Source organism: Corylus avellana, chromosome 11 (assembly GCF_965113065.1).
Source record: "Corylus avellana chromosome 11, dhCorAvel1.hap1.2, whole genome shotgun sequence".
Classification (NCBI taxonomy): Eukaryota; Viridiplantae; Streptophyta; class Magnoliopsida; order Fagales; family Betulaceae; genus Corylus; species Corylus avellana.
The window spans coordinates 10,815,272-10,841,907 of NC_142500.1; the positions used below are offsets into that span (position 1 = coordinate 10,815,272).

General features: G+C 39.6%; 1 protein-coding gene across 1 annotated transcript in view; it reads right to left on the reverse strand.

The window, feature by feature from the left end:
* Window positions 1-26,636, reverse strand: part of LOC132166376 (phenylalanine--tRNA ligase beta subunit, cytoplasmic) — a 62,150-nt gene that overhangs the window by 14,910 nt on the left and 20,604 nt on the right. The window contains exons 8-16 of the mRNA XM_059577179.2: window positions 22,591-22,632; window positions 15,030-15,106; window positions 14,356-14,482; window positions 14,099-14,266; window positions 11,836-11,961; window positions 11,592-11,726; window positions 11,341-11,475; window positions 8,810-8,884; window positions 6,029-6,136 (exon numbers count right to left, since the gene is read on the reverse strand). Coding sequence (XP_059433162.2) covers window positions 6,029-6,136; window positions 8,810-8,884; window positions 11,341-11,475; window positions 11,592-11,726; window positions 11,836-11,961; window positions 14,099-14,266; window positions 14,356-14,482; window positions 15,030-15,106; window positions 22,591-22,632 — 993 coding nt within the window. The remainder of the gene's footprint in view (window positions 1-6,028; window positions 6,137-8,809; window positions 8,885-11,340; window positions 11,476-11,591; window positions 11,727-11,835; window positions 11,962-14,098; window positions 14,267-14,355; window positions 14,483-15,029; window positions 15,107-22,590; window positions 22,633-26,636) is intronic.

A 26,636-nucleotide genomic window follows, 5' to 3' on the forward strand; every position in this document is an offset into this window, starting at 1 on the left:
GTCAATTTTATATTAGGATTTATTTTTATTTTATTAGGACTTTATTTCCTTTCCTTAATAAGGTTAGATTTACTTTGATTATTTTCCTTTCCTTATTAGGATTAGGTTTACTATTGTTACTAGGATTATGTTTACTTTCCTATTAGGATTAGATTGACTTTCTCAATTAGGATTAGCTTTTACTTTCTCTACTAGAAGTAGGTTTACTTTCTCTACAAGTATTTCTCTTCTACAAATAGGCTAGCTTATTATGTAAGAACTAATTGAATTATCATCAAATCAAAGAATTATCTCTCAAATACTCTGCGGAGTTTTATCTTTCTTTTAGCCTGTGGGCTTGTTTTTATCTTTTTGGGTAGAAGACGAAGACGCTTCTCCTTATAGAATCAAAGATGCTGCTCTTTGATTAGTTACCTTAGTCTTCCGCTATGTCATAGGAAGTACTTTAAATTTGAGAATATGTGGTTAAAGCATTAAGGCTTTGTTGACAAGGTTAAGTTTTGGTGGGATTCGTATACGTTTGATGGCTTACCGAGTTTTGTTTTGGCTAATAAGTTGAAATCCCTTAAACTGGATTTGAAAAAAATGGAACGAGGAGGTATTTGGTGATATTGGGAGGAAAAAAAAGGAGTTGTTGGAAGGTATCCAGGAGCTAGATGTTTTGACAGAGATTAGGGGACTAGTAGAGGAAGAAAAGACTAAAATGGCTGATATGTCGAGAGAACTGGAGAATACCTTGTTGTGCAAGGAAATTCATTGGCGACGAAAATCGAGAGCATTATGGCTGAAGGAGGGGGATAGTAACACTCGGTTTTTTCATAAGGTGGCCAATTCCCATCATAGGTATAATTGTGTGGAAGCATTACGTATCAATGATGCTTTGTCCCATAATCCGACCAAGATAAAAGAGCATATTGTGCAATTCTATCGAAGTTTATATTCGGAGCGAAGTACTTGGAGACCTAGAATGGACAATCAAACTTTTTCGTCCATTGATGAGGAGAAAAATTGGTTAGAAAGAGATTTTGAGGAAAAGGAGGTTTGGGAGGTGGTAAAAGGCATGGAGAGTGACAAGGCACCGGGACCGGACGGGTTCACCATGGCTTTTTTTCAATTTTGTTGGGTTGTTGTGAAACATGATGTTATGGCTGTTTTTTTCTGAATTCCACCAAAGACGGCAGTTAGTGAAGAGTTTGAATGTAACTTTGGTGTCCTTGGTTCCGAAAAAGGCGGATGCGGTGGAGACGAAGGATTTTTGGCCTATTAGCTTGGTGGGGGGGGGGAGGGGGGGGGATGTATAAAATTCTTTCCAAGGTTCTAGCCACTAGAATGAAAAATGTATTAGGAAAGATCATCTCTAACTCTCAAAATGCCTTCATTGGTGGTCGGCAAATTTTAGACTCGGTGCTCATTGCTAATGAATGTTTGGATAGTCGTATGCGATCAGGTGCACCAGGTGTTACTTGCAAGCTGGATTTGGAAAAAGCTTATGACCATGTTAACTGGGAGTTTCTGTTGTATTTTTTTTTTTTGATAGGTAAATATGTATATATCAAAAACCCAACAGGGCGCACACGATTACACAGGGAGTATAAAAGAGTGCGGCTATACACCGAATAAAACCCTAAGCTCCCAAGGAGCACCCACAAGGAACCTAAAAAGATCCACCCAAGAACCCCCGAAATCAAAACACCCTACACAAAAAACACCCTACACAAAGTGGCGTTTCTGTTGTATTTACTGAAACAGTGTGGTTTCGGAGAGAGATGGAGGGAGTGGATAGAGTGGCGTATTTTGTCGGTTAGATTCTACATCTTGGTAAATGGAACTCCGGAGGGTTTCTTTAATAGTTCGCGGGGAATACGGCAAGGGGACCCGCTTTCACTGTTACTGTTTGTGCTGGTTATGGAGGCTTTGAGTAGGATGGTGAATGCAACAATAGAGCAAGGTTTATCATTAGATTTCTCTGTGGGAGAAAGGGTCTTTTCAGATTTGGTGGTTTCTCATTCTTTATTTGCGGATGATACTTTGATTTTCTGTGAAGCATATCCTGAGCAAATCCGTTATGTGCGCCTTATCCTTTTATGCTTTGAGGCTGTTTCGGGGCTGACAGTTAATCTTGGTAAATCAGAACTAGTTGCTATAGGAGAAGTGGGAAACATTGGGACTTTGGCTGATATTCTTGGGTGTAGTGTTACGGCCTTGCCCATGAAGTATTTGGGCTTGCCATTAGGGGCTACATACAAGGCTACGTCTATGTGGAATGGTGTGACGGAGCAGATGGAACGTCGGTTGGTAGGTTGAAAGAAATTGTACCTATCAAAGGGAGGTCGGTTAACCCTTTTTTTTTTTTTGATAAGTAATGTAGTATATAAAGAGTACGTTGTCTAATCTTCCAACTTATTACTTATCCTTGTTTCCGGTTCCTCTGAGTGTGGCCAATAGGATTGGGAAGATTCAAAGAGATTTTCTGTGGGGAGGAATGGGAGATAAACAAAAACTGCATCTTGTTAACTGGAACCAAATTTGCCGTCCTTTAAGGGCCGGCGGTCTTGGCATTCGAAATGTGCATAAGTTCAACCAAGCTCTTTTGAGGAAATGGCTGTGGAGATATGCAACAGAGAGTGAGGCGCTTTGGTATAAGATAATCAAAGCTAAGTATGAAGATCAGGATGGTAGGTGGTGTTCGAAGGTGGTGTCGGGGCCTTATGGTGTGGGTTTGTGGAAGCATATTAGACGAGGATGGGATACTTTTGCAAAAGGTGTGAGGTTTGAGGTGAGGCTAGGATCAAAGGTTCTCTTTTGGCATGATACGTGGTGTGATAATTGGCCGTTGAAGCATGCTTTCTCTTCCTTGTTTAGTATTGCAAGGTACAAAGAAGCGTGGGTGAAGGATAATTTTATGTTGAGGAATGGAGTTGTTGAGTGAAATTTCATCTTTGTGTGTTCCGTCCAGGATTGGGAGCTGGATGTGATATCATCTTTCTTTGAACTGCTGTACTGTTGTAAGATCTCTCATGGTAATGTAGATCGGATTCGTTCGCCCCCATCTAAGAGCCTATTTGGGATTGAGCTTGAAAAATAGAGCTTTTAAGTCAAAAAAAGCTTCCGGGCAAAAGCTTCATTTTTAAGCTTTTGCCAAAAGTGCTTTTTGGCCATTTTTAGGCTTCTTAGACCCTTAAAAGCGCTTTTAATCTTTTTACCAAACGAATATTTTTTTCTTCAAACGTGCTTTTTAAATGTTAAAAGCACTTTTAGATTCTTCAAATGCTATCCCAAACAGGCCCTAAAAAAGGTATGTTTGAGGTGAAGTCGTTCTATAAGGCCTTGTCCATTCCATCTTATGAGGTGTTTCCATGGAAGAGTATTTGGCCCTCTAAGGTGCTGCCGCGAGTGGCATTTTTTGGGTGGACTGTGGCTCTCGACAAAATTTTGACACATGACAATTTGCGAAAGAGGAGTATTGTAGTAGTGGAGTGGTGTTGTATGTGTAAGAAGAATGGGGAATCCGTAGATCACTTATTGATCCATTGTGAAGTGGCCACTCAGCTATGGCACTATATCTTTACTTTGTTTGGTATTGAGTGGGTTATGCCAAAAAGTTTCCTCGACTTGCTTGCTTGCTAGAATCAGGTGGGGGGTAGGGATCTCTCTGAAGTTATTTGGAGATGGTTCCTTTGTGCGTCACTTGGTGTATATGGTGGGAGGGGAATGCACAAACTTTTGAGGATAAGGAGTGTTCGGTGGATGGGGTGAGGAAGAATATGATCTCCATGCCATACTTGTGGGTGTTGGCTCACCACCGTATTGATGTCCCAACTGTAGAAGAGTTCTTGAATATGTGCTTTTTGTATATTCTGTAGGGGTTCTCTTGTATATATATTTGCACTAGGGTTGCACCCCTATGTGCTTTTTCAGTAATTTTCACATTACTTATCAAAAAAAAAAAAAAAATGTTCACCAATAATCTTGTAGATGCACCCACTAGACTGATCGGGCAAAAATCCTTAGGGTTGACAGCCCCTAGAATCTTTTGAATGAAGGCAAGAAACGTAGCATAAGGCTTCTCTTGAACTTACCACTAGCATGGAAATCACAAAAAAAAACCTTTTTTTTGGGAATCACAAAAAACCTTCATGATGTCCTCTTTCAAAACAATCCAACAAGCTTGGAAGAATGAGATAAAATAACCATTAGGGATCGGTGTCTTATCACCATCCATTGATTTCACAACCTCCTACACCTCCCTTTCATCAAAATATATCTCCAACCAACTAGCCGCAATCTCATCAATAGAATCAAAGGAAAGACCGTCATCCACAAGCCTCCAACTATAAAACTAGACAATGTGCACACCGATCTCCAATTGGTTGGTAGAAACAGTGCCATCAATCAATAAGGAGTCAATGGAATTCCTTCTTCTGTTGGAGTTAGCCATTTTGTGAAAAGACTTTGCGCACTTGTCACCTTCCCTAAGCCATAAGATACTAAATTTTTGCCTCCAACTCGCTGCCTCCATGAGAGTGGATCTTTCTACTTAGCAAACAATTTCCACCTTCTTCATACTCTCCTCAACACCTAAGGTCCTAATGCCCTCCCTCTTCAATGATACCGAGAACACGTAGCTCCTCCAAAAGGACCTTCTTCTTCCTTTCTACATTGCCACACCTTCTCATTCCATCTCTTTAGGACAACTTAAAAAAAAAATTATAAAAAAAAAAAACCTCTAAATTTATTACCATGTTTCAGCTACCGTTGAAGCCCTTCACCAACTAGCATAATTTAATATTAGAAATTATAAAGTGAATCCTCTATTCTGATTCCTAACTGTGATAGACTGAATAAATTTGAGATTCTAAAAAGGGATCCTCCTATCCTCAATAGAGCCAAATAAGAAAGCACAAAAGCTTTCCAGTTCTAATTACTAAATCAGAAAGTTTTGCTTTCAGGACACTATGTTCACACCACTCGTCATGCCAAAAGCACACCATATATATGCCAACCTCTCCAAATCTAAAGTCCACTTAACCCACAGTTACTCGTGTTATACATTGGTAACACATCTCCATAAATGATTCCCTTCTTCACCATAATGCCACAACCACTTACCAGCAGTGCTTTAGAAGTTCTCAATTTTCTCACCCCAAACCCACATATCAAAAAGGTGAACACACCATATTCCAATCCACCACAGAAAATCTGGCAGCAGCATCAAAGTGTGTACTCTGAAGACTAGAAGGGTTATAAATAAAGACATAAAGGAAAGCTTACAGTACCTATTCCTTCTTTTCTTTTCTTTTTTTCTTTTTCTTTTTTTTTTTTTTTTTCTGATAAGATAATTCTATTTGTATTGACGGGCTGCTGTTTGAATAAAACAGAAGAATGTGTACTTATCACTCAATACACTTTTTTTTTCCTTTATCCTTCTTTTTTGACAAGTAATGAACTAGTAAAAGAGAAGGGGTCAAGACAACGAAGACTGCAAGGCTTAACTTTTTATCTTACTATAGATTACACTATTCATCCAATGTCCTAATGCCTTGTCATTCTCATCTTGTCATCTCTCTCTTTTTTTTCTTTTTTTTTTTGTTCTTTGGGAAGAGGGTTTGTTTTGCATTTGCAACTAAATTTGTCGTCTTGAGTTGATTATCGCAAGTAGGCATGATCTAGTGATTTGAAGGGTTTGACAATAGCAACAGGAGTAAAATGGGTCTAGGCATATCTACAAACTTTTGAGATTTTTCTAGCATCAGAGTAGATTGTTGGCTAAATCATGTCTTGATTTTGGAAAGTGGCTTGACCAATACTCCGTTTCAACACTCAAAATTTGTGTTCAAACAAAGTCAAACCTGACGATCAACAATACTACAAATTATAATCTATAAATTACAACTAATGCAAGTTGTCAAACAATATATGGAAACAAACTATGACAAGTTATAAAAAATAGAATCGTGTGAGATTAACTCTTTCTCACAACTTGATATTCAACATGACAACCAAATTGAGTACAATGAGATGAATGTACCTCATATCCTGCAGTAGCACCACAATATAGAGCAGCAAGTTGGCGACGATTTGTTGCACCCACATCTTTTGTCTCATCCAAGAGCACTACGTCACCCACTTCAAAAATCTAGAGGCAAAATTATAAAAGAGGGAACTCTCATAAAATTACAACAGGTAAATGCAGGGAAAATATTAGATGCATGATAAAATACAAAAAATTAAGCCTATAACTATAAATACTGACAACATATATCATTGTTCAAAATGCATAAATAGTGTGCAACTTGCCTACATATTATGTCTCTTTTCCCTATACCGGTGAGTGTTGCTAAGCGCATTGAGAAGTTATAGCGCAATTTCTTATGGGGTGGGTTAGGTGAAGAGTTCAAGTACCACTTGGTGAAGTGGTTGAAGGTTTGCACTCCGATTAAGGAGGGAGGGTTGGGCATTAGAAACTTAATGATGTTCAATTGCGCTCTTCTAGGGAAATGATTGTGGCGTTATGGTTTGGAAAGAGATGCTTGGTGGAGAGTTGTGGTAGATTCGAAGTTTGGAAGTTTATGGGGAAGGTGTTCTTCTTTGGAGCCTGGAGGAGCTTTTGGGGTGGGGTTATGGAAGAATATTAGGAAAGGGTGGGATACTTTCAAAGGCTTTACGAGATTTGTGGTGGGGGATGGGACTAGGGTTAGCTTTTGGCATGATTTGTGGTGTGGAGATATGGCTCTCAAGATAGCTTTTCCAGGTTTATTTAGTATTGCTTGTGCGAAGGATGCTTCAGTTGCGGCTAATTTGGAGGTGTTGGGTGGTTCTAAACAGTGGAATGTAAGCTTTTGTAGATAGGCTCATGATTGGGAGGTGGATGTATTTGTCTCTTTTTTCCAGGTGTTGCATTCTGCCAGAGTGAGACGAAGGTGTGAAGATAGATTGTGGTGGATCTCCTCAAAAAGAGGCATTTTCAAGGTCAAGCTCCTCTTTTTATCCTTGGCATGTACCGAAGGGAGGAGATTCCAGTATTCTTGGAAGAGTGTGTGGCGAACACAGGCTCCTCCGAGGGCAATCTTCTTTGTGTGGTCAGCAGCCTTGGGCAAAATTCTGACCCTAGATAACCTTAGGAAGCAACATGTGATTATGATGAACATATGTTGTATGTGCAAGAGAAGTGAGGAGACGTTGGATCTTCTTCATTGTGAGGTAGCTTATGCTTTGTGAAGTGCCTTTTTTGGTCGTTTTGGGTTGTCTTGGATGATGCCGAGACGGGTTTTCGATTTACTCGCCTATTGGGGGTCTTTGGGGAGGAGAGGGAGTGCTACGGTTAGGAAGATGGTGCCTACTTGCCTTTTTTGGTGTTTATGGAGGGAGAGAAATAATAGGTGCTTTGAGGACTTGGAGAGGTCCTTGGAGGATATATTATTCTCTTGTTTTCATGCTTTGTATCTTTGGACTGTTGCGTATATCTTCCCAGTGTCGATTAACTATGATGATTTCCTTGTACGTTTTTCTTTTTCTAGTTAGGTAATCCTATTGTATACTCCTGGTGGCGCCTTATGCTATTAATAGGACTGGTTTTTACTTATCAAAAAAAAAAAAAAAAAAAATAGTGTGCAAAGATAGAGCTTATTGAAAAATTTTTCCCACGAGTTCCATCTCTCCTTCACAACAAATCCATAAAATAGAGACCAAAAGTAAAAGATAACTATCAAAAGACATCATAGACTTAAATCTGCAAGAAAAATCACTAGAAATAATTTAATACTAATCTATTAATTGAAGGTATTAACTAATAAAAGATGGGGAAACTTCACTTAACCCTCCACACCCCCCCCCCCCCCCCCCCCCCCGAACTTCCATCATTTTCAATCACTCCCACAAAGTTCAAAAATTCTCAATTTAGTATATCAAGCTTATGATTTTTTGCAATGACATCCATCTGTTAGGTTTTTCTGTTAAATCCTATTAAAATTTCCAAATACCTAAATAAAAACAAAAAAAAAAAAATTGCAAAAATTCAAGCATGGGTATTTTTGAAGATTTCATTAAATCTTGATCAACGCCTGAATCTTTGCATTTTATTTTTCAAAAACAAATGAGGGTATTTTGGTAATTTTGACAATATTTAACGGAAAAACTTAAGGATAGGTCACATTGCAAAAAATTGGAAGTTCGATATGATAGTTTTTTAACTTTGTGGGGTAATTGCAACACTATAAGCTATCTAAGCATGTTCGCCACTCTAATGCAATAAGAAATAAATAAATAAATGATTAGACCTAAAAGCGGGTAATGCCCCAATGGGTGGAGGAGTTATTGGCGAGTTAAAAAGCCAGTTTGGTAGTCACTGCAATTTGGAAGCTTGAAACTTGCCCCCACTCCCCCCCTTGTGAGATGTGGTGCATTTGGCGAGAACACAACTCCCGAAACTTTAAAGAGCGTGAGAACAGAGGTAGAGTTTAAAATTATCGTGTTCAAAACCCTTTATGGGTGGATGACTGCTACAAGTAATTCCAGCTTTTCTAATTTCTGGAATTTTTTGACTTGTGTTCTTTTTTCTCCACCTAAGTGAGTGTCTGTCTCTCTTGCATACCCTCTCTATACTTGGGTTGTTCTGTTTATGACACAATGAAACAACATAAACCTCCACGAGAGCACTGCAACTAATAATAATGACCAAACTGAATTAAATACTATGCACACCTTAGACATAGTAAACCTAATAGAAGATAAATATTATTATCTAATAACAGAGAGACAGGCAGACTCACCCACAAAAAAATAAATGGTCTATTGAAGAACTATGTTGTACCTTTATGGGCTTTGGATGGGCTTTGTTCTGTCCAACAGTTTTCAATATACCAGACATAAGATTGGTACGAGCGGTCTGTGGAAATGGAGAAATGCGTCAAAACTTCAGAAAAGTAAACGGAGAAAAAAATAATAATAATAATTTTTTTTTTTTATAAGTAATCTTCAGAAAAAAAAAAGAATAATTTTTTTTTTATAAGTAATCGAGATTTCATTAAATGCGTAAAGCATCCCCATGCACATAGAAAGTATATAAGAGAAGCCAACTAACTAACAGAGGCAAAAAGAATAAGAAAAGCATGGTAACTAATCACACAAGAGAAACATAGCAGTTGTCCAAAGATACAAAGTGTTGAAAAATAAAGACTTAATCTCCTTCAAAGTTCTTTTCTAAAATATGCATCATGTGTTCTTTTTTTTATGTTTAGTGTGCACATTAGAGATTTCAAGAGAATGACATAAGATAAAAATAAGAACAGCCAGCTACAATCACATAAACTAAGAGGGAGCAAACACGCACCTTAGAAATGTAGGTAGACAAAATATTAAGCCTAGACACACTTCAAGGTACTAAACTTAAATTGGTTTTAAAAAAAAAAAAAACAGATACATGCACTTCAATGACAAAATGGAAATTCATGGGGTTGCAAATCAGGAGAGCAACTTCAATAGCAATGACACAGACCATCTTGCTAACCAAACAACTCAATTCTGCTTACACACCATTCATTACTAAGATTTATTCGAAACATTTTCCGGTGATTGGCGCATTCCGAAAATCACAATTTATATATATATATATATTCAATCAAATTAAACTTTAAATTACAAAAATGTCCCTACTAGGTCCGGACGGTGGCCTGGTCGGGTCTCACTAGTCCTGACCATGTCCAAGCGGGGTCCCGGCAATCACCTGGTCAGATCCCGACCGAGTCCTAGTGATGTCTCAGTTGAGTCTCTGCATGGTCCCAACAGGGTCTTGGCGGTGTCCCGGCAGGGTCCCGGCACTGTCCCAACAAGTTCTAATCGTCCTAATTGGGTCCCAGCAATGTCTCAGTGAGTCCCGACTGAGTCCCTACGGGGTCCTGACGGGATCCAGGTCAGGTCCCAACTGGGCCTTAACCAGGTCCTACCAATGTCTCGGTCGGGTCCCGGCGGTGTCTTAACCGGGTCCCAACAGTGTCCCGATCAAGTCTCAACAAAGTATCGGCGTGGTCCCGATCGTGTCCCAACATGGACCCGACAGGGTCTCAATCAGGTCCCAATGTGGTCCTGACCGGGTTCCAATGGTTGAGTAAAGTCCTAGCGGGGTTCCAATGACATCCCAGCTAGGTTTGTCGATTTGAGAATGAGATACTCAAACTCAAACAATGGTTTACGGTTTTAAAAAATGAAAACCATTTTTCAAAAATTAAAGAGGCTTTTCGGTCAAACCAAAAATATTTTCCATTAGACTATTATTTTTCATCGCACCAAACACCCGAAAATATGGAAAATATTTTCCAAAAATCATTTTACTCCGAAACAAAAGGAGCCTAAGTTGGCATGAACAACTCCTTATTCAATTCTGCACAAAGAAGTACTTGGCACACATGTCAATGTCGTGCATGTGATGAATCATAATATTGTATTGGTTGGGCATAGAAAACCATGCCACACACAAAGAAAAACGTTTCTAAATAAAATATTTAACAAAAGCTCTAATTTGAAGAGTTGTGTGGAAAGGTTAGCTACGAGCCCCAATTAGCTTGTACATATGGAATGCATAAATAGCACGAAAGGTTCGTGGAACAATATACTACTGCTGAAACATGGAACAATTGAAATCTTAGATCAAAACATTATGCATGGATGATAAGAACTGCCTAAACAAGAACTCTTGAACTGTGACCAAGCAGAGCTATTACTCTCTATATCAAAAAATTACCATTAATGAAAGATGAAAATCCATTGGAAAATCACATCCAATGGTGCCTTTAACAAAAGATGGTGTAAAGATAAAAAAAATTTATCGAAAAAAGAATCAATCTTTATGAATTTTGTGCTTCAATATAGTAAACGAAGGTCGGATGTAGAACTCAAGAAGGAACATCTAACCAATCAACAATAAGCTACACAAACAGTAAAAACAAAAACAAAAACAAAAAAACAAAAAGGGAAAAGGGAAGAAATATGACAAAAATATAGCAGGGTTCTAAAAGAAATGCACGAGTTCATGAAATGAGTTTTAAGTGTTCATTCAAAACAAAGAGAATAAAAAGAATAATTGTAAGGACAGGAAAGGAGAACCTTTCAAAAAGAAGTAAGAGAAAGTGAACATGTCACAGAGAGAGACTTAAGGACAAACTCAAGAGAACGTAAACTGAGTAAAGAAACATATGAAAAGAAAACAGTTGAAAACGAAGAAACAAATTGATAGGAGTTACAACAATCATATACAAGGTTCAAACCCTTCCATAAAATTACCGATAAGAGGGGAAAAAAAATCCTACAGTGAGTATAACTAAAGCACACAAGATTCAGGATACAAACCTCATTTTCAGAGGAACGAGGATTTTCAATAATCACTGCAGTTGATCCGTCATCTTCATGATTTATCATTGCAAAATTATCACCAAGCGAGCACAAAATAAATGACAAGACTTCTGTAAACCCGCACATTGCCATCTAACAGGAAAATAGAAAAGAGCAAAACTTAAAGAAATAGAAGTAATAATCAAGAAAAAGTCACAACAGTCTGATTTTTTTCGCTTGAATATACATGAGGATTCTCTGCTCTATACCTCCAATCTGATAAGATGACTAAACTCTTCCAAGCGCAATGGCTTCAAAGACACAGCCCTTCCCTTCGAAATATTGTAACCCTTAGCAACTGCAATATCCTTAATATTGTTGTAGCCATAAGCAATAGCAACATCCTAAGCAATAAAAAACATTCGTTGTCAATAAAAATACAAGTGACAATCCAAACATGTTCGGTGAAGAAAGGCAAATTAGTAAAATGACCAGGTTTAGTACTATCAATACCTCCATAACATCACATGGATGAAGAACATCACTTCTAGTAGGGGGTACAGATACATTAATAGTGGATCTATCACCTGATACAGACTGCTCAGCATGCAATTGCATCCGATTTAACAAACTCGTGACCTGAAGGATAGGTCAAGAAAGTGAGAAGCCAATGCCAAAAAAGAAAAGAAAAAAAAGCAGCCAAGCCCTTACATATGCTTCAGTTATTTTCACTAAAATAAACAAATATAAAGGGTCTACATTGCAACGTGATAGCCCGTGTATAAGACCGCTAATCTAATTCTATGTTTGTTTGAAGGGAGAGTGGGGGCCTAATAGGGTGGGAGGAAGAAGAGAGAGAGGCGGGAAAGAGTCCCTCAGTTTGATTAGGGGGAATGTGAATGGAGAGGATAAATCCCATGGACCCCACCATTTCCAATCCATCTACAATTGGACGGATTGGAAAGCAGAGGGGGGAGAGCTTTTCTTTTCTTTTTTTGATAAATAATCAAGATATCATTAAAAGCATAGGGTGTCCCCAAGTAGAGCTTCTTTTCTGAAAAAAGAAAAGCGGGATATGAGGGAATAAATTTTGGTTGTATCCTCATCAAGCATTTCCCCTTACATCATTCCTTCCCCTGTCAACCAAACAACATGCAGGAGAGGTGGACACCTCTCTCTGGAATCCTTTCCCTTCTCCTCCCCTCTCCAACCCTTCTACTTCTTCCCGGCTACCAAACATAGTTAGCCATTTCAAAGGAAGAATTTTGTTATTAATTATATGTTGATCAGTTGTAAAAACTTGCAGTTATAGGAAACAAATTACTGAGAAGAATATAAAAAGAAAGATCAGAGACAGTGAACCAAGTTAGTGTTACTGGGACTGGATATACTGCCATAAGCTTGGTTTATTAGTCCAAGTCTATATCTCTTAGTACCCACATAGAATCTGACTTTTTAAGAACAAAAATTGACTTTGAATAGTCAATTTTAACTGTTATGGTTTGTTGAAGGCATTATTGCCCTGTGGTTCTTTCCTCTACTTCCTTTTTTTCTTCTCACTTAGCGCACATCTTCCTTCTTTCAATATCTTCACATATTCCAGAAATTACAATTCACAACCAGATTCAGTTTTCCACTTATTCTACTCCTAATTTCAAACTTTTGACACCTTAAACTTACATCAAATAGAAACATTATCTTTTTTGTTGACACAGCATTATCTACCAATGATTTTTCTAACCTTCACACCCTGCCAAATAATATGCAGACGCTGCCACTCTCGCACTTACACTATGCTTCAGTATTGTTAGTTTGAACCCTATGAAAAGACCTCTTATTTCTTTCTTTGCCCATTAGGCATGCAATGTGAGTCCACCAGGGCATATATTGTTCTCAGCAATCAAACTGATAAGAAATTAAGTACACTATTTATTGGCTATTGACTGCTTGACTTCTGAACCATAACGTGAAACTTTTTATATAGATTAAGCTCAAGAAGCTGTCCTCAAGCTCAATTTGGGATAGGCTCAACCACTACACTACATGTATAGCACAAACAGATCTGGCTTAAGGCAAGCTCAAGCTCTATAAATTTCTGACTGAATAGTGCTCGAGTAAGTTGATACTTGGCTTGCCTTGGCACCATCCATAAAATTAATGGTTAAACCTCATCAAAACTTTTCCTTTTACTAGAGTTATAATTGGATGAACATAATTCCCATAAGCAAGTAGAGAATACCTTCAAAGGAGCCCAGCAACTATGAAGCAGTAGGACAACTCAAATTGAATCAAGACTACCAGGATGAGAGGATTCTTTTTTTTTTTTTGATGAATAATTACAATTTTATTGAAAAAAAAAAAAAAGGGCAAAGCCCTCACACACAAAAGAGTATACAACAGAGCCAAGGACCTAGTTGCTACTACAGTCTAGAAAACAAATCAGATCTACCAGATTTCCGGAGGGAAAGTTAGGAACATATACAATAGCCCAATCCAAGTTAGGAACATATACATATACAAGAATCAAACAGAAAATATACAGATATAATCTGATAATTGGCAAAACATATCAAGACCAAACAAATAAAGACAGCATAAAGAACAGGAGTGAAACAATAAAACGCCACCAGCCCCACCCATAAATTTTAACAAAATAAATAAATACGCGCATACACATACACCCAAACAAAAACAACAACCATGACCACCATCTTGAATGACACATTTAGGTTTCATGAATCAAGAATGAGACATAATATAACAGAAATTGTAATACCTCCTCAGCCTCCAAGGGGACTCCAATTGCACCCGTAATATAAGATAGAGAAACCCCCATATTGTAGACAGATAATTCAGGATAAGTATACGACTTCCCATCAGAATATATCACTTCAACTGGTTCAATTTCAAACTTTCTTTCACAATATTCTGAAAAGGTTGTCACCTAGAAGAATAGAGGAAAACCATTCATTTATTTATCTACTACAAATAAGAAATAGCATCCACAACATGTTGAACTTCTAGAGTACCCACCACTGTGTTCAAAACAATCTTGGCTTTTGTTAGATCAGTGGCAGTGCATTCAATGAATACATTCTTTGTCTTTAGAGTGATTGCTGAGTGTGCACTATTGATAATGGGGGGTAAAGACAAAACAGTTCTGCATTAAACAAATAGAATTTTCAGGGGAAGAAAAAAAAGGAAATAAACATATTAGAACATCAAGAAGACATAAAAAATTTGGACTCTTTAGGTAAAATATTTTAGAGGGTGTTTTTTGCTTTTTAGTTGTGATGTGACATAAAGGTGAAAGCAGTTTGTGAGTATCTTGTAATTGGAGTTGTTTGTTAATACTTCTATTTATTTGCTAAAAAAGCCAAAAGCTATCCTAAAAAGTGTTGCCAAATGAGCCTTTTGTGTTCCCAATACAGTTTTCTAAAAGAAACTAAGAACAGATGTACAAAGGCTAAAAGATCTTTTTCTGTCAAAACTCAATAGAGACAATGGCGTTATTCAAGCATACACTCAGACTAAAATGAACAGTGTGAGCTCAACATCTTCAAAGCAAAGAAGCTCCATACTTCCCAAAAAAAAAAAAAAAAAGGAAATTGATAGAAGAAATAAGACATAACAACAATTTAAATAAATTGGCTGGTAAAAGAGCTAAGAATCCTTATAATTGCATAAACATCAACAGACCATCATACCTGTTATGGTCATATATAACAGGGTACACTGGTGAGTTCTCAATTATGTGCAAAAACTTCTTGAGTTTCAAATCTGACTGCAGTGAAACATAAATTAAGAGATCATACACTAATATCTGCATGACTAATTTTTTTTAATATCTGCATGACTAATATAAAAATAAAATATACAAGCTCCTGAGAACTGTGCACAAGGGATGCATGCACAGATCAGAATCCTTTACAAAGAAATTGTAAATTCTCAAATTACAAAATTTAGGCTGTTTCTTTACATTGAAACGCTTGAAAATGCTACATATTAAAAAGGTGGCATGTTAAATTTGAGAATTGAGTATATTTTTATCAGGTTCTTGCTCTCTATGTTGTAAAAAAGCTTTGAGCAAACAATTGTCTTTTGGTTTTCTAAAGAAAAAGTGTTTCTACAAAAGTGAAGAACAAGCTTTTTCGAGAAAAAAAATATTTTTGACTACATCGATAATATGCCACAATTTTTTTTTTTTTGATAAGTAAAGATTATATATCAATAGCGCAAAGGGACGCAACCCAAAACCCAAGTACACAAGGAATATACAAGAGAAAACGCCTAATTAGGAGAAGAAAAAAGAACAAGGAAGTCAAAATAACTAATCACTAAAGGAGCAAGCCAAGCTGCTGTCCAAGTGAAAAGCGTGTAGAAGAAAAATGCCTTGAGGTCCTCCAAAGATCTCTCAGAATCCTCAAAGCATCTCGCATTCATTTCTAATCATAAACATCATACTATGCAAAGGGGAGCCATTTTCCACACAACGGCACTTTGTGAACGCCCTCCCGACGACCAACAAGCGAACAACTCCACCACCTTTTGAGGCATGACCCATGATAATCCAAATCGGCTAAAAATAGCATCCCATAGAGAGCGAGCAATCTCACAATGGAGAAGATGATCAATCGTTTCCCCATCCAATTTGCACAAACCACATCTATTGATCACAATGAGATTCCTTTTCTGAAGATTATCGATTGTGAGAATCTTCCCTAGCACCGCCGTCCAAGTAAAGAAGGCCACTCTCGAGGGTGCCTTGGTGCGCCAAATACTCTTTCAAGGGAAATGACTAGCCTCAATACTAGCCAAGGCATTATAGTAGGAGCGAACATTGAACTTCCCTTTACTGGACGGAATCCACCACATTTTATCCTCGCCTTCCCTATTCATTTTATGAGAGTATAACAAAGTATAGAATGAGGCTAGCACTTCTAATTCCCAATCATGAATCAACCGAGAAAAGCTAACATTCCATTGAAGAGCTCCCCCCATGAGATCCAAGTTGCCAGCAATAGATGCGTCTTTAGCATTAGCAATGGTGTAAAGGCCTGGAAAAACAACCTTATGACACGCTTCTCCGCACCAAACGTCATCCCAAAATTTGATTTTGGAACCATCTCCTAGATCAAATCTTGTATGGCTAGACAACATCCGCCACCCCCTACTAATATACCTCCAAAGGCCCACCCCATGAGACCCCGATATATTGATAGAATGCCAACCCCCCCATTCGGATCCATATTTGGCATCCACGACCATTCGCCACCAAGCCCTTCTCTCATGCCCATTACGCCATAGCCACTTCCCTAACAAAGCTTGGTTGAACAATCTCAATTTCCTGATCCCTAAACCTCCTTCGGAAATAGGAGAGCAAATCTTATCCCATTTAACCAAATGATATTTGAATTCATCATTTAAACCTCCCCATAGAAAATCACATTGGAACTTCTCTATACGCTTAGCCACCGAGACAGGAATAGGGAAGAGGGAAAGGAAATAAGTAGGAAGATTAGAGAGAGTGCTCTTTATAAGAGTGACCCTACCTCCTTTGGAAAGATACATTCTTTTCTAGCTCACCAACCTCCGATCAATCTTTTCCAAAATGTCATCCCAGATAGATTTTGCCTTAAAGCGAGCACCCAAGGGGAGTCCCAGGTATTTCAAAGGCAACGACTCCGTCTCACAACCCAAAACACTGCCCAATTCTTCCATATTATCCACATCACCTACAGGGACCAAAGCCGATTTATCCATATTCACCTTTAGACCCAAAATAGCTTCGAAACAAACCAAAAGGGCTTTAAGAGAACGAATTTGATCAAGATTCACCCTACAAAATACCAACGTGTCATCTGCAAACAAGAGATGAGAAATGTTGACCCTCTCCGATGGCCTGTTTCCCACGGAAAAGCCCGAAATGAAACCATTCTCAGTGGCAGCAGCAACCATCCTACTAAACGCCTACATAACCATGACAAACAGAAATGGAGACAATGGATCTCCCTGCCACACCCCTGGGAGCTACTAAAGAAACCAGCAGGAGTACCATTGATCAAAACGGAGAAGCGAGCGGTCGAGATACATTGCTCAAAGAGCACCACTTCTCCCCAAATCCACATCTCCTCAATAAATACAAAAGAAATTTCCAGTCAATATGATCATAAGCCTTCTCTACATCCAATTTACAAAGCGAACCCGATTCCCCATAACTGATACGACTATCCAGGCATTCACTTGCTATAAGAACCGAATCCGTGATTTGTCTTCCTCTAATGAATGCATTCTGAGGCTTTGATATCACCCTATCCAACACCCTCCTCGTTCTATTAGCAAGAACTATGGCAATAATCTTATACATCCCACTAGTAAGGCTAATAGGGCGAAACTCCTTAAGCTCGGAAGCTCCAGGAATCTTTGGAATAACAGAAATAAAAGTAGCATTAAAGCTTTTTTCGAACTTACCCCGAGTATGAAATTCTCCATAATGTCTTCCTTGATCACTTCCCAACAATCTTGGAAGAACGCCATTGAGAAACCGTCTGGCCCCGGCGCCTTGTCTCTATCCATACCTTTCACTACCGCCAACACTTCCTTTTCCTCAAAAGAACATTCTAGCCGATCAGCCTCTCCCGCTCCCAAACAATCAAAGGTAAGGTTGTCCAACCTAGGCCTCCAATTGCATTGTTCAACGAATAAAGACTTGTAAAAATGTACCGCATGATCCCTAATGTTGTCTTGATTAGAAGAAGGGACACCATTAATGGACAAGGAATCAATGGAGTTGCATCTTCTATTAGAGTTGGCAATCTGATGAAAGAACTTAGTGCACTTATCATCATCCTTGAGCCAACGGATCCTAGATTTTTGTCTCCAACTAATTTCTTCTTGTAAAAGAGCAATCTCCAATTCCCTAACAATCACCCTTTTTCTATTCTTCTCTTCTTCATCCAATCCTCTCTTTCTCCAATCTATCCATGGCCTTCAATTCTTCTGCTTTCTCTTTGCAAATAACATTCACATTTCCAAATTCATTCTCATTCCATCTTATGATATCCATCTTTAACATCTTAAGCTTTGGTGCCAAAATGAAACTCGAAGTGCCAAAAAAATTGTAAGAAGACCACCGAGCTTGCACCTTTTCCACAAAACCATCAGCTTTTAACCACATATTCTCAATTTGAAAGGCCTCTTACCCCCGATCATACCGTCACAATCAAGCAAGATGAGAAAATGATCCGAGCACAATCTAAGCAACCTCTTCTGAAACAGGCTAGGATATTTGGCTTCCCATTCTAGAAAGATTAAAAAACGATCAATTCTAGACCGAGAATGAGCATTGGACCAAGTAAAAGTCCCTCCTGCAAGTGGAATGTCCATAAGCCCCTGTTCGGAGATGAAGTCCGACAACTCTGACATTGCGTTAGTGAACCGCGCTCCCCCCGACCTTTCACTAGGAAAGTGCGTAACATTAAAATCACCTCCAATAACCCATGGCACCTCCCACCAACTAGAAAGGCCAGCCAGCTCTTCCCATAGAAAACATCTCAAGTAATCCAAATTTGGTCCATAAACTCTCGCAAAAGCCCATGTAAAATCATCCTCTACATTCTTGAATAAACAAGCTGCAACGAACTCCCCCACATAGACCTCGATCTTCAAAACCACCCTTCTATCCCACATCACCAAAATGCCACCAGAAGCACCATCCGAAGCAACAAAGCACCAATCGACGTTAGCACAACCCCACAAATTATTCACAAAACTGCTGGAAATCGAATCCATCTTCGTCTCCTGTAAGCACACAATGTCTACCTTCCATTGCCTAAGCATATTCCTCACCCTCAAGCACTTATTGCCCTCATTCAAACCCCTCACATTCCAAGAAACAATCCTGGGCTTCATGACAGATCTCTATGAGTTCTTTCCTTAGCCCTCCCCCTACCAGCATTCCTGTCATAATTAATGGAGCACGCAAGGTTATTGAGTTCTCTCATACCTTTCTTCCCCGTATTTGAGGCCATTCCCATTCCCATTCCCATTCCTTCATTACTCGCAATAATAGTCACGAACAGCTCTAAAAGCTTCCTTTCATACGCATCACACGAGATCCCCACATAATGACTAAACTCCTCCACAAGCTTCAGAAATTTATCAACAGAATTAGACCCCTTTTTTGCCAAAAACCACTTAGCTGGACAGCACGCCAGTGGATTGTGCTCTTCCACCTCATATTCTTCCAATTCCAGACCTGTCAACCTGGACTCCTTGAGAATAATAGAATTCTCCATCAAATGAGGAACAATAGACACCTCCATGCTGGCTTTAGGGGATTCACTATTCCTGTCCTCTTGGTTTTCTAAAGGAACATCCACACAATCTCCCATCATATTTCCCATCCTCCACCTCTGCCCCAGTCGAAGAAAAATCCACTATTCTAGTTTCAATCTCGCATGCTATCAAAGATGATAGGCTAGCGGCAATCTTTGCTCTCGATGATTCTACAACCCCAACATTATCCCCCTCGCTGCCTAAATACCCAGGAACAGCCCTTTCGGCACCTCCCGATACTCAGAGACTGCCGAAGTGCCTGCCGCTGGAGTTTCCAGAAGCTTTGAGCCCCTATCGCCGCCCCCCACCTCACCCACTTCCTCCAAAGGCTTCACCAGCACCCTATGTCGCTGGCCTAGGTATAACACACCATTCAACATGCCGGTCAGCCCCATACCCACATTGATCGGAGCTTTTCTCAATATACCCAACTTAGATCTTGCCGATGAACCTACCTGAGGTTGACCTATCATAAAACGATGCCCGGCGACAGACGAGGAAGCTCCTGGGTCACCTGGTTTGGTCATCTTTCTCGTCCTTTGAATCTGTTTCACTCTTCTCGGCCTTAGTCTCCTGTATTTCTTACCAAATCTTCTGAGCCCAGCCCCTATTGCATGATTCACGCCCATCTTCTGGTTGGGCTGAACGTTCACTTCTTCCAATATTGTAGTATCGGTTTGCGCAGGCCCAAGCTCTGAAGGCCCATTGACGTATGAAGCCCGTTTGCCCAATGCCAATCTCTCCAAGCAACATCTAATCTCCAGTTGTAATTTCTCCAACGAATTTCTTAGATTGTCGTATTCGCTACCTCCAAATACCACGTATCCATTATCAGAACATTCCTTCCTTCCAGTACAGTCCTTCGTAACCGCCATCGCATGAGACAAAGCTTTGCTACCCAACAAAACAGTTGTCGCTGGAGCTGGGTTGGCCGGAGAACTATATTGCACCAATGACAGAATCGTCGGAAAATCTTTGGCGTACCTCTGTTTCTCTTCTTCTTCCACCAAATTATCCATATCCTTCTCCTTGCCCTTTGATGTCGCCGGACATCCCACCATAGACTTGAGAATGGTTACTAGACCTGATATCGCCGGACAATCCACGGGAGACTTGAGGATGGTCACTGGACCGGAGCTAACTGGAACAGAAACTTGTCTGCACTTCTTCGTCTGTAACTCACTTGGACCTGCATTTCCTTCCGACAGCCATTTGGGCACCCTAGCGACAGGTTCAAACGATGGCCCAAATAATTCCTCATTCGGGCGCAGTGTGGATTGTAACACCTCAGTATAGCTTCTCCTCTTCTTCCCTGCATCGTTTCTTTGATTCAAATAAGGTTCAAGGAACCTTACGGCTATTTGCAGTTCAGACTCAAGTTTGTTCCAACCTATCTGATTTTTTCCTTCCGGCACCATGACTGCCTTACACTTCTCCCTTCCCTCACATTCTTCAATCACCAAAAAACTGCCATACCTATTAGAACATTTCTGGGCTAGCACTTGAGGGTACCCTGGTTTAGATTGATCTCTAAAGACTCTAGAATCCTTCACTGAAATCAACTCCTCAAAAATGTGCAACAGCCATACTGCTTCACTACTTCCTAGCCTTACGAACCTCACTAAACCCTTGCTTCTCTCCTTGAATATCAAACTAGTATCGCCATCCATTACCATCATCTAAAAATCTTTGGATTCCACCGACCAACTTCTTGATAAACCCATCTCACCACCACCAGCAGCCCGCCTGAAACAAAAAACTATTCCTCCCACACCTTCTCCGGGAAGGAAAAGAAGAGAGAGAAGAGAGCTTTTTTTTTTTGCCACAATTTTAATAGGTGCATTTTTCAAACGCTTTGATGTAAAGAAACGTCCTAAATTCTATAATTCAAGAATGAGATCCTAATCATGCATGTACAATCGCCAATATCACAATCTTTGTGTGTGCTATGTAAAAATTATATATTTAAAAAATAATAATAAATAAAATAAAGGGCTAAGTACCTTTTACCCCCTGTAGTTTAATGACTTTATTTTTTTCCACCTCAGTTTCAATTCGTATCATAAATCGTAACTCGCTTATGGCTAAACACAGAAATGGTTCATCTGTCCATCTTCCATCCCAAAATTAACAGAAATCCACATCAAACCAATCAAAAATTACCAAGTGGCCACATGCCTCATTAAAAAAAGGTGGCTTAAGCCACCCTTTTAGACAAAATGGGCTTAGCCAGTATGGGGGTACCAAAACCATCCCAAAGGGTCGTGGGGGTGGTTTCAATCAACCCCTACGGTCAAACCACCCTCATGGTGTGACATCCCACATTGCCTGGGTGTGGAAAAAGATGATGTGTTTATATGGAATATACTCTATCTAAATGGTATGAGACATTTTGGGGTAAACCCAATAATAAAAACCGTGCGGGCTTGGCCCAAAGCGGACAATATCATATCACTTGGAGCAGTCTGGGGTTGGCCAAACTACGCCCAAGACTAGCCATGGGGGTGGGGGTCGCTCAAACCGGCCATGGGGGGAGCCATCCACCCCATGTTGTCAGAAGGGCGGTGGCATGAGCCACCCCCTTCTTTTTCTTATCAAAAAGTTAAAAATAAAAAAAAAAACAAAATTAATATTTTTTTAATGTTTTTAGTTTTAAATTTTAATGAGGCATATGGCCACATGGCAATTTCTGTTTGTTTGACATGGATTTTTGTTAATTTTATGGATGGAAGATGGACGGAAGTACCATCTCCGTTTTAAGCAAAGTCTACAATACGAATTTAAGCTAAGGTGGGAAAAAATAAAGTTGTTAAACCACAAAGGGTGAAAGGTATTTATACCAACAAAAAAAAATATACACACAATTATTTATAACATTATGAATTGCAAAGTCAAGGTTAAGTAACAAAAAAATCTCAATCTAAGACTTACTTTATAAAACTCCATTAGCTCATCAGCTCTGAAGTTCTTCACCTAAATTGCAAAAACAAAGTTACAAGCAATCAGTTTTATCATTGCACATTTACTTTGCAACGCCAAGCTTTTTTCTCATTAAAATAAAGAACAAATAACATGTGAAAAGCAAATTCTGTGAAACCATTGCCATCTACAGAAACTAATAGTATGGCAGAAAATTTTAAGATCAATAAGAGAAGGTGGAAATCAAATGAAGAGTATATGATACATCAATAGATGGTAGAAAACAATTTTTCTAGCTGACTAATTTATTGCACAATATTGTAAATCAAAGTCATAACTTTGAGATTCCCCTCTCTCGGCGCATGTAGGCATGTCCCAACGTCCATTAGCTATCTGACTATATTTTCTTTCTAGTCTATTGTGATGGGCTTCTCTAGGTGGCACTTTGTGGAAGCTAAGTCTTTTAAGTTCGCAATGGAAAGAGGGGGTTTCAATATTACGTGTTTTCGAAAGGAGTAGGGCATCATGCATTTTGTATCCTTGGGTAGAGTGAGTGAGAGCTGGTTGTTGGCTACCATGGAAGACATACTTCTAGGAAAGGCCTCGAGGAGTTTTTGAAATCCTGTAGGGCGGCCTTTATTGCCCAGCATGCAAACAAATTCAGTAGATATTTGCCTGTCGCGACAAAGATGGTGGTCGAAGGGGCTTTGTGGTTATACTGGAAGGCAAAGATGGTTGGGGAAGGGTAGGTTTTGTGTTCGAGTTACGGAAGGTTCTAGAAACGTTTCAGATTTCCTTTGATAATTGTCATTAGCTCCTTGTTCCGAGATACTCCTTGGTTGGTTCTCTTCGTTTCACCTGAAGATGTATTCTACAACACCTCTAGCGCCTATGGTGCATGAGTAGGCAAGGGAGGCTGTTAAGAGGTCAATTGTTGAGGTGGTGGCTCATCCGGAGTAGCTTACGGCGGCTTCCACCCGACCCAAGGCCTTAGTGTCAGTGTCATTGGCTCAGAGGGCCAATGGCCATGGAGTGCCTAGGGATTCGACAAATCCCAGGTATATTGTTGGTATGTTACATGTTGCAGGTAGGGTTGTAAATGAACAAAGTTGTTAATAAAAAGCTCGAACTCAACTCTAGTTCGGTTCATTTATTAAACAAACCAAACTTGAACAGAAATTCAAGTTCACTTATTAAACGAGCCAAACGTATAACTTGGCTTGACATATAAACTCATATAACTTCATTTTTATTATTTTTATAGTATTGTTCGCCCCCTTCAAGTATGTTGAACTAGTCAATTTACAATTTTTGTTGAGGACTACAATGATATATGTTATTACTTATTAGGATATAACTAAAGTGGTCAACGGTACATTTGCGACTTATGAAAATATTTACGCTTTTCTTTTCTTTTCAGAATTTCCACATTGTGATGGGCTTTACAATTATGATGGCTACAACCTACAGTTGGAGCTTTTTTTTTGGATAAGTAATTATGATATAAAAGAGCGCAGAAGGGCGCAATCCACATACACGGGAAGTATAAAAGAGAGCGCCTAAGAGGGAGAAAAATGAAAAAGGAAATCAGAGAAGCTAATCCTTATAGGAGCTAGCCAAGCGGCCGTCTAGGAATACAAAGTAAAGAAAAAAAATGAGTCAATTTCTCTATAGTCCTAGTGGAGTCCTCAAAGCATCTAGCATTCCTTTCATTCCAAATACACCACATAAGACACAGAGGGATCATCTTCCACACTACCGCACTTCGAAAATGGCCTCCCGACCACCAACAATCAAACAAGCCCCTCACCTTGCAAGACATGACCCAATGCAACCCAAACCGATCAAAAATAGTATGCCAAAGAACACTTGCGATCTCGCAATGGAGAAGAAGATGATCGACTGACTCTCCATTCTTCTTGCACATACACCACCACTCCACTACCACTAGGTTCCTCTTCCGCAGGGTATCGTGAGTCAAAATTTTGCCTAAGGCCACGGTCCACCCGAAAAAAGCCACTCACAAAGGCACGTTAATACGCCAAATGCTCTTCCAAGGAAACACCTCATGGTCAAATTTGGACAAGACCTTGAAGAGAGACTTAACCTCGAACTTGCCTTTCTTAGACGATGACCATCGAATACGATCCATAGAACCTATGGATATCTTGCACGAGTACAACCGACCAAAGGAAAGAAGAAATCAAATCCATCTCCCAATCCTGTACTGGCCGCACAAAAATGACATTCCACTCGACAATCCCATTCCTCCAAATAAAGTTATCCTTCACCCAAGCTTCTTTGTGTCTGGCGATGCTAAACAAAGATGGGAAAGCATGCTTCAAAGAGGAGTCCCCACACCAAATATGATGCCAAAAACGAACTTTCGAACCCACCCCCACCTCATAACGAATACCTTTGGCGAATAAATTCCAACCTTGACAAATGTGCTTCCATAAGCCCACACCATGGGAACCTGAAGCCTCCTTTGTGCACCACCCACCCTCCTGATCTTCATATTTAGCTTTGATAACCTTATACCACAGAGCCTCACTCTCATTCGCATATCTCCAAAGCCATTTACCCAGGAGAGCTTGATTAAAATGGTGCAACTTACGAATGCCAAGCCCACCATACCGAAGGGGACGATAGACTTAATTCCAATTTACAAGATGCAACTTAGGCTCGTCTCCCATCCCTCCCCATAAGAAATCTCTTTGAACTTACTCAAGTCTTTTAGCTACACTCATAGGAATCTGAAACAGAGACAAAAAGTAAGTCGGAAGATTAGAGAGCGTACTCTTAATGAGAGTTAACCGACCTCCTTTAGAGAGATACATTCTCTTCCAACCTGCCATCTGACGCTCTATTTTTTCAATCACATCATTCCACATAACCTTATCCTTATACCCCGCCCCAAGAGGGAGACCCAAATACTTCATCGGCAAATTGGCAACACTACACCCAAGGATATTAGCTAAAACCCCTATGTTCTCCACCTCACCAATAGCCACAATTTTAGACTTTCCAAGATTCACTCTCAAACCCGAAACAGCTTCAAAACATAAGAGAATGAGACGTACATACCGGATTTGCTCGATAGAAGCTTCACAAAAAATCAAAGTGTCATCAGCAAATAAAGAGTGGGAGACCACTAACTCCGATAATACCCTATTTCCCACCGAGAAACCAGTCAAAAAGCCTTGGTCAACCGTCGCATTCACCATCTTACTCAAAGCCTCCATAACAAGCACAAAAAGTAATGGAGAAAGAGGGTCCCCTTCCCGAATTCCCCTCGAGCTGTTGAACAAGCCTTCCGAAGAACCATTCACAAGAATAGAAAATCTTACCGACGTAATACACCACTCTATCCACGCCCTCCACCTCTCGCCAAAACCACACCTATGCAGCAAATACAACACAAAGTCCCAATTCACATGGTCATAGGCCTTCTCCAAGTCTAATTTGCAAAGAACACCTGGCACCCCTGACTTCATGTGACTATCCACACTTTCATTTGCAATAAGAACAGAATCTAGGATTTGGCGACCCCCAATAAAAGCATTTTGAGAGTATGATATGATCTTACCCAACACAATTCTCATCCTGTTTGCAAGAACCTTAGAAACAATTTTGTACACCCCTCCCACCAAGCTAATGGGCCGAAAGTCCTTCATCTCCACCACATCCGCCTTTTTTGGGATCAAGGAAATAAAAGTTGCATTCAAGCTCTTCACCAACTGTCGTCTACGATGGAACTCGGCAAAAACCGCCATAACATCATGTTTGACAACACCCCAGCAGGCTTGAAAGAAAGCCATGGAGAAGCTATCCAGACCCGGAGCCTTATCCCCATCCATGCCTTTAACCACCTCCCAAACTTCCTTTTCCTCAAAATCTCTTTCTAACTACCTATTTTTTTTTTTTGATAAGTAATCAGCAGACTTTATTAAAAGAAGGCGCCCCAAAGTACACTGGGAGTATACAAAGAAGATCACCTAACTAGAAGGGGAAAAACGTACAAGGAAATCATCAAAGCTAAACGACACTGGAAAGAC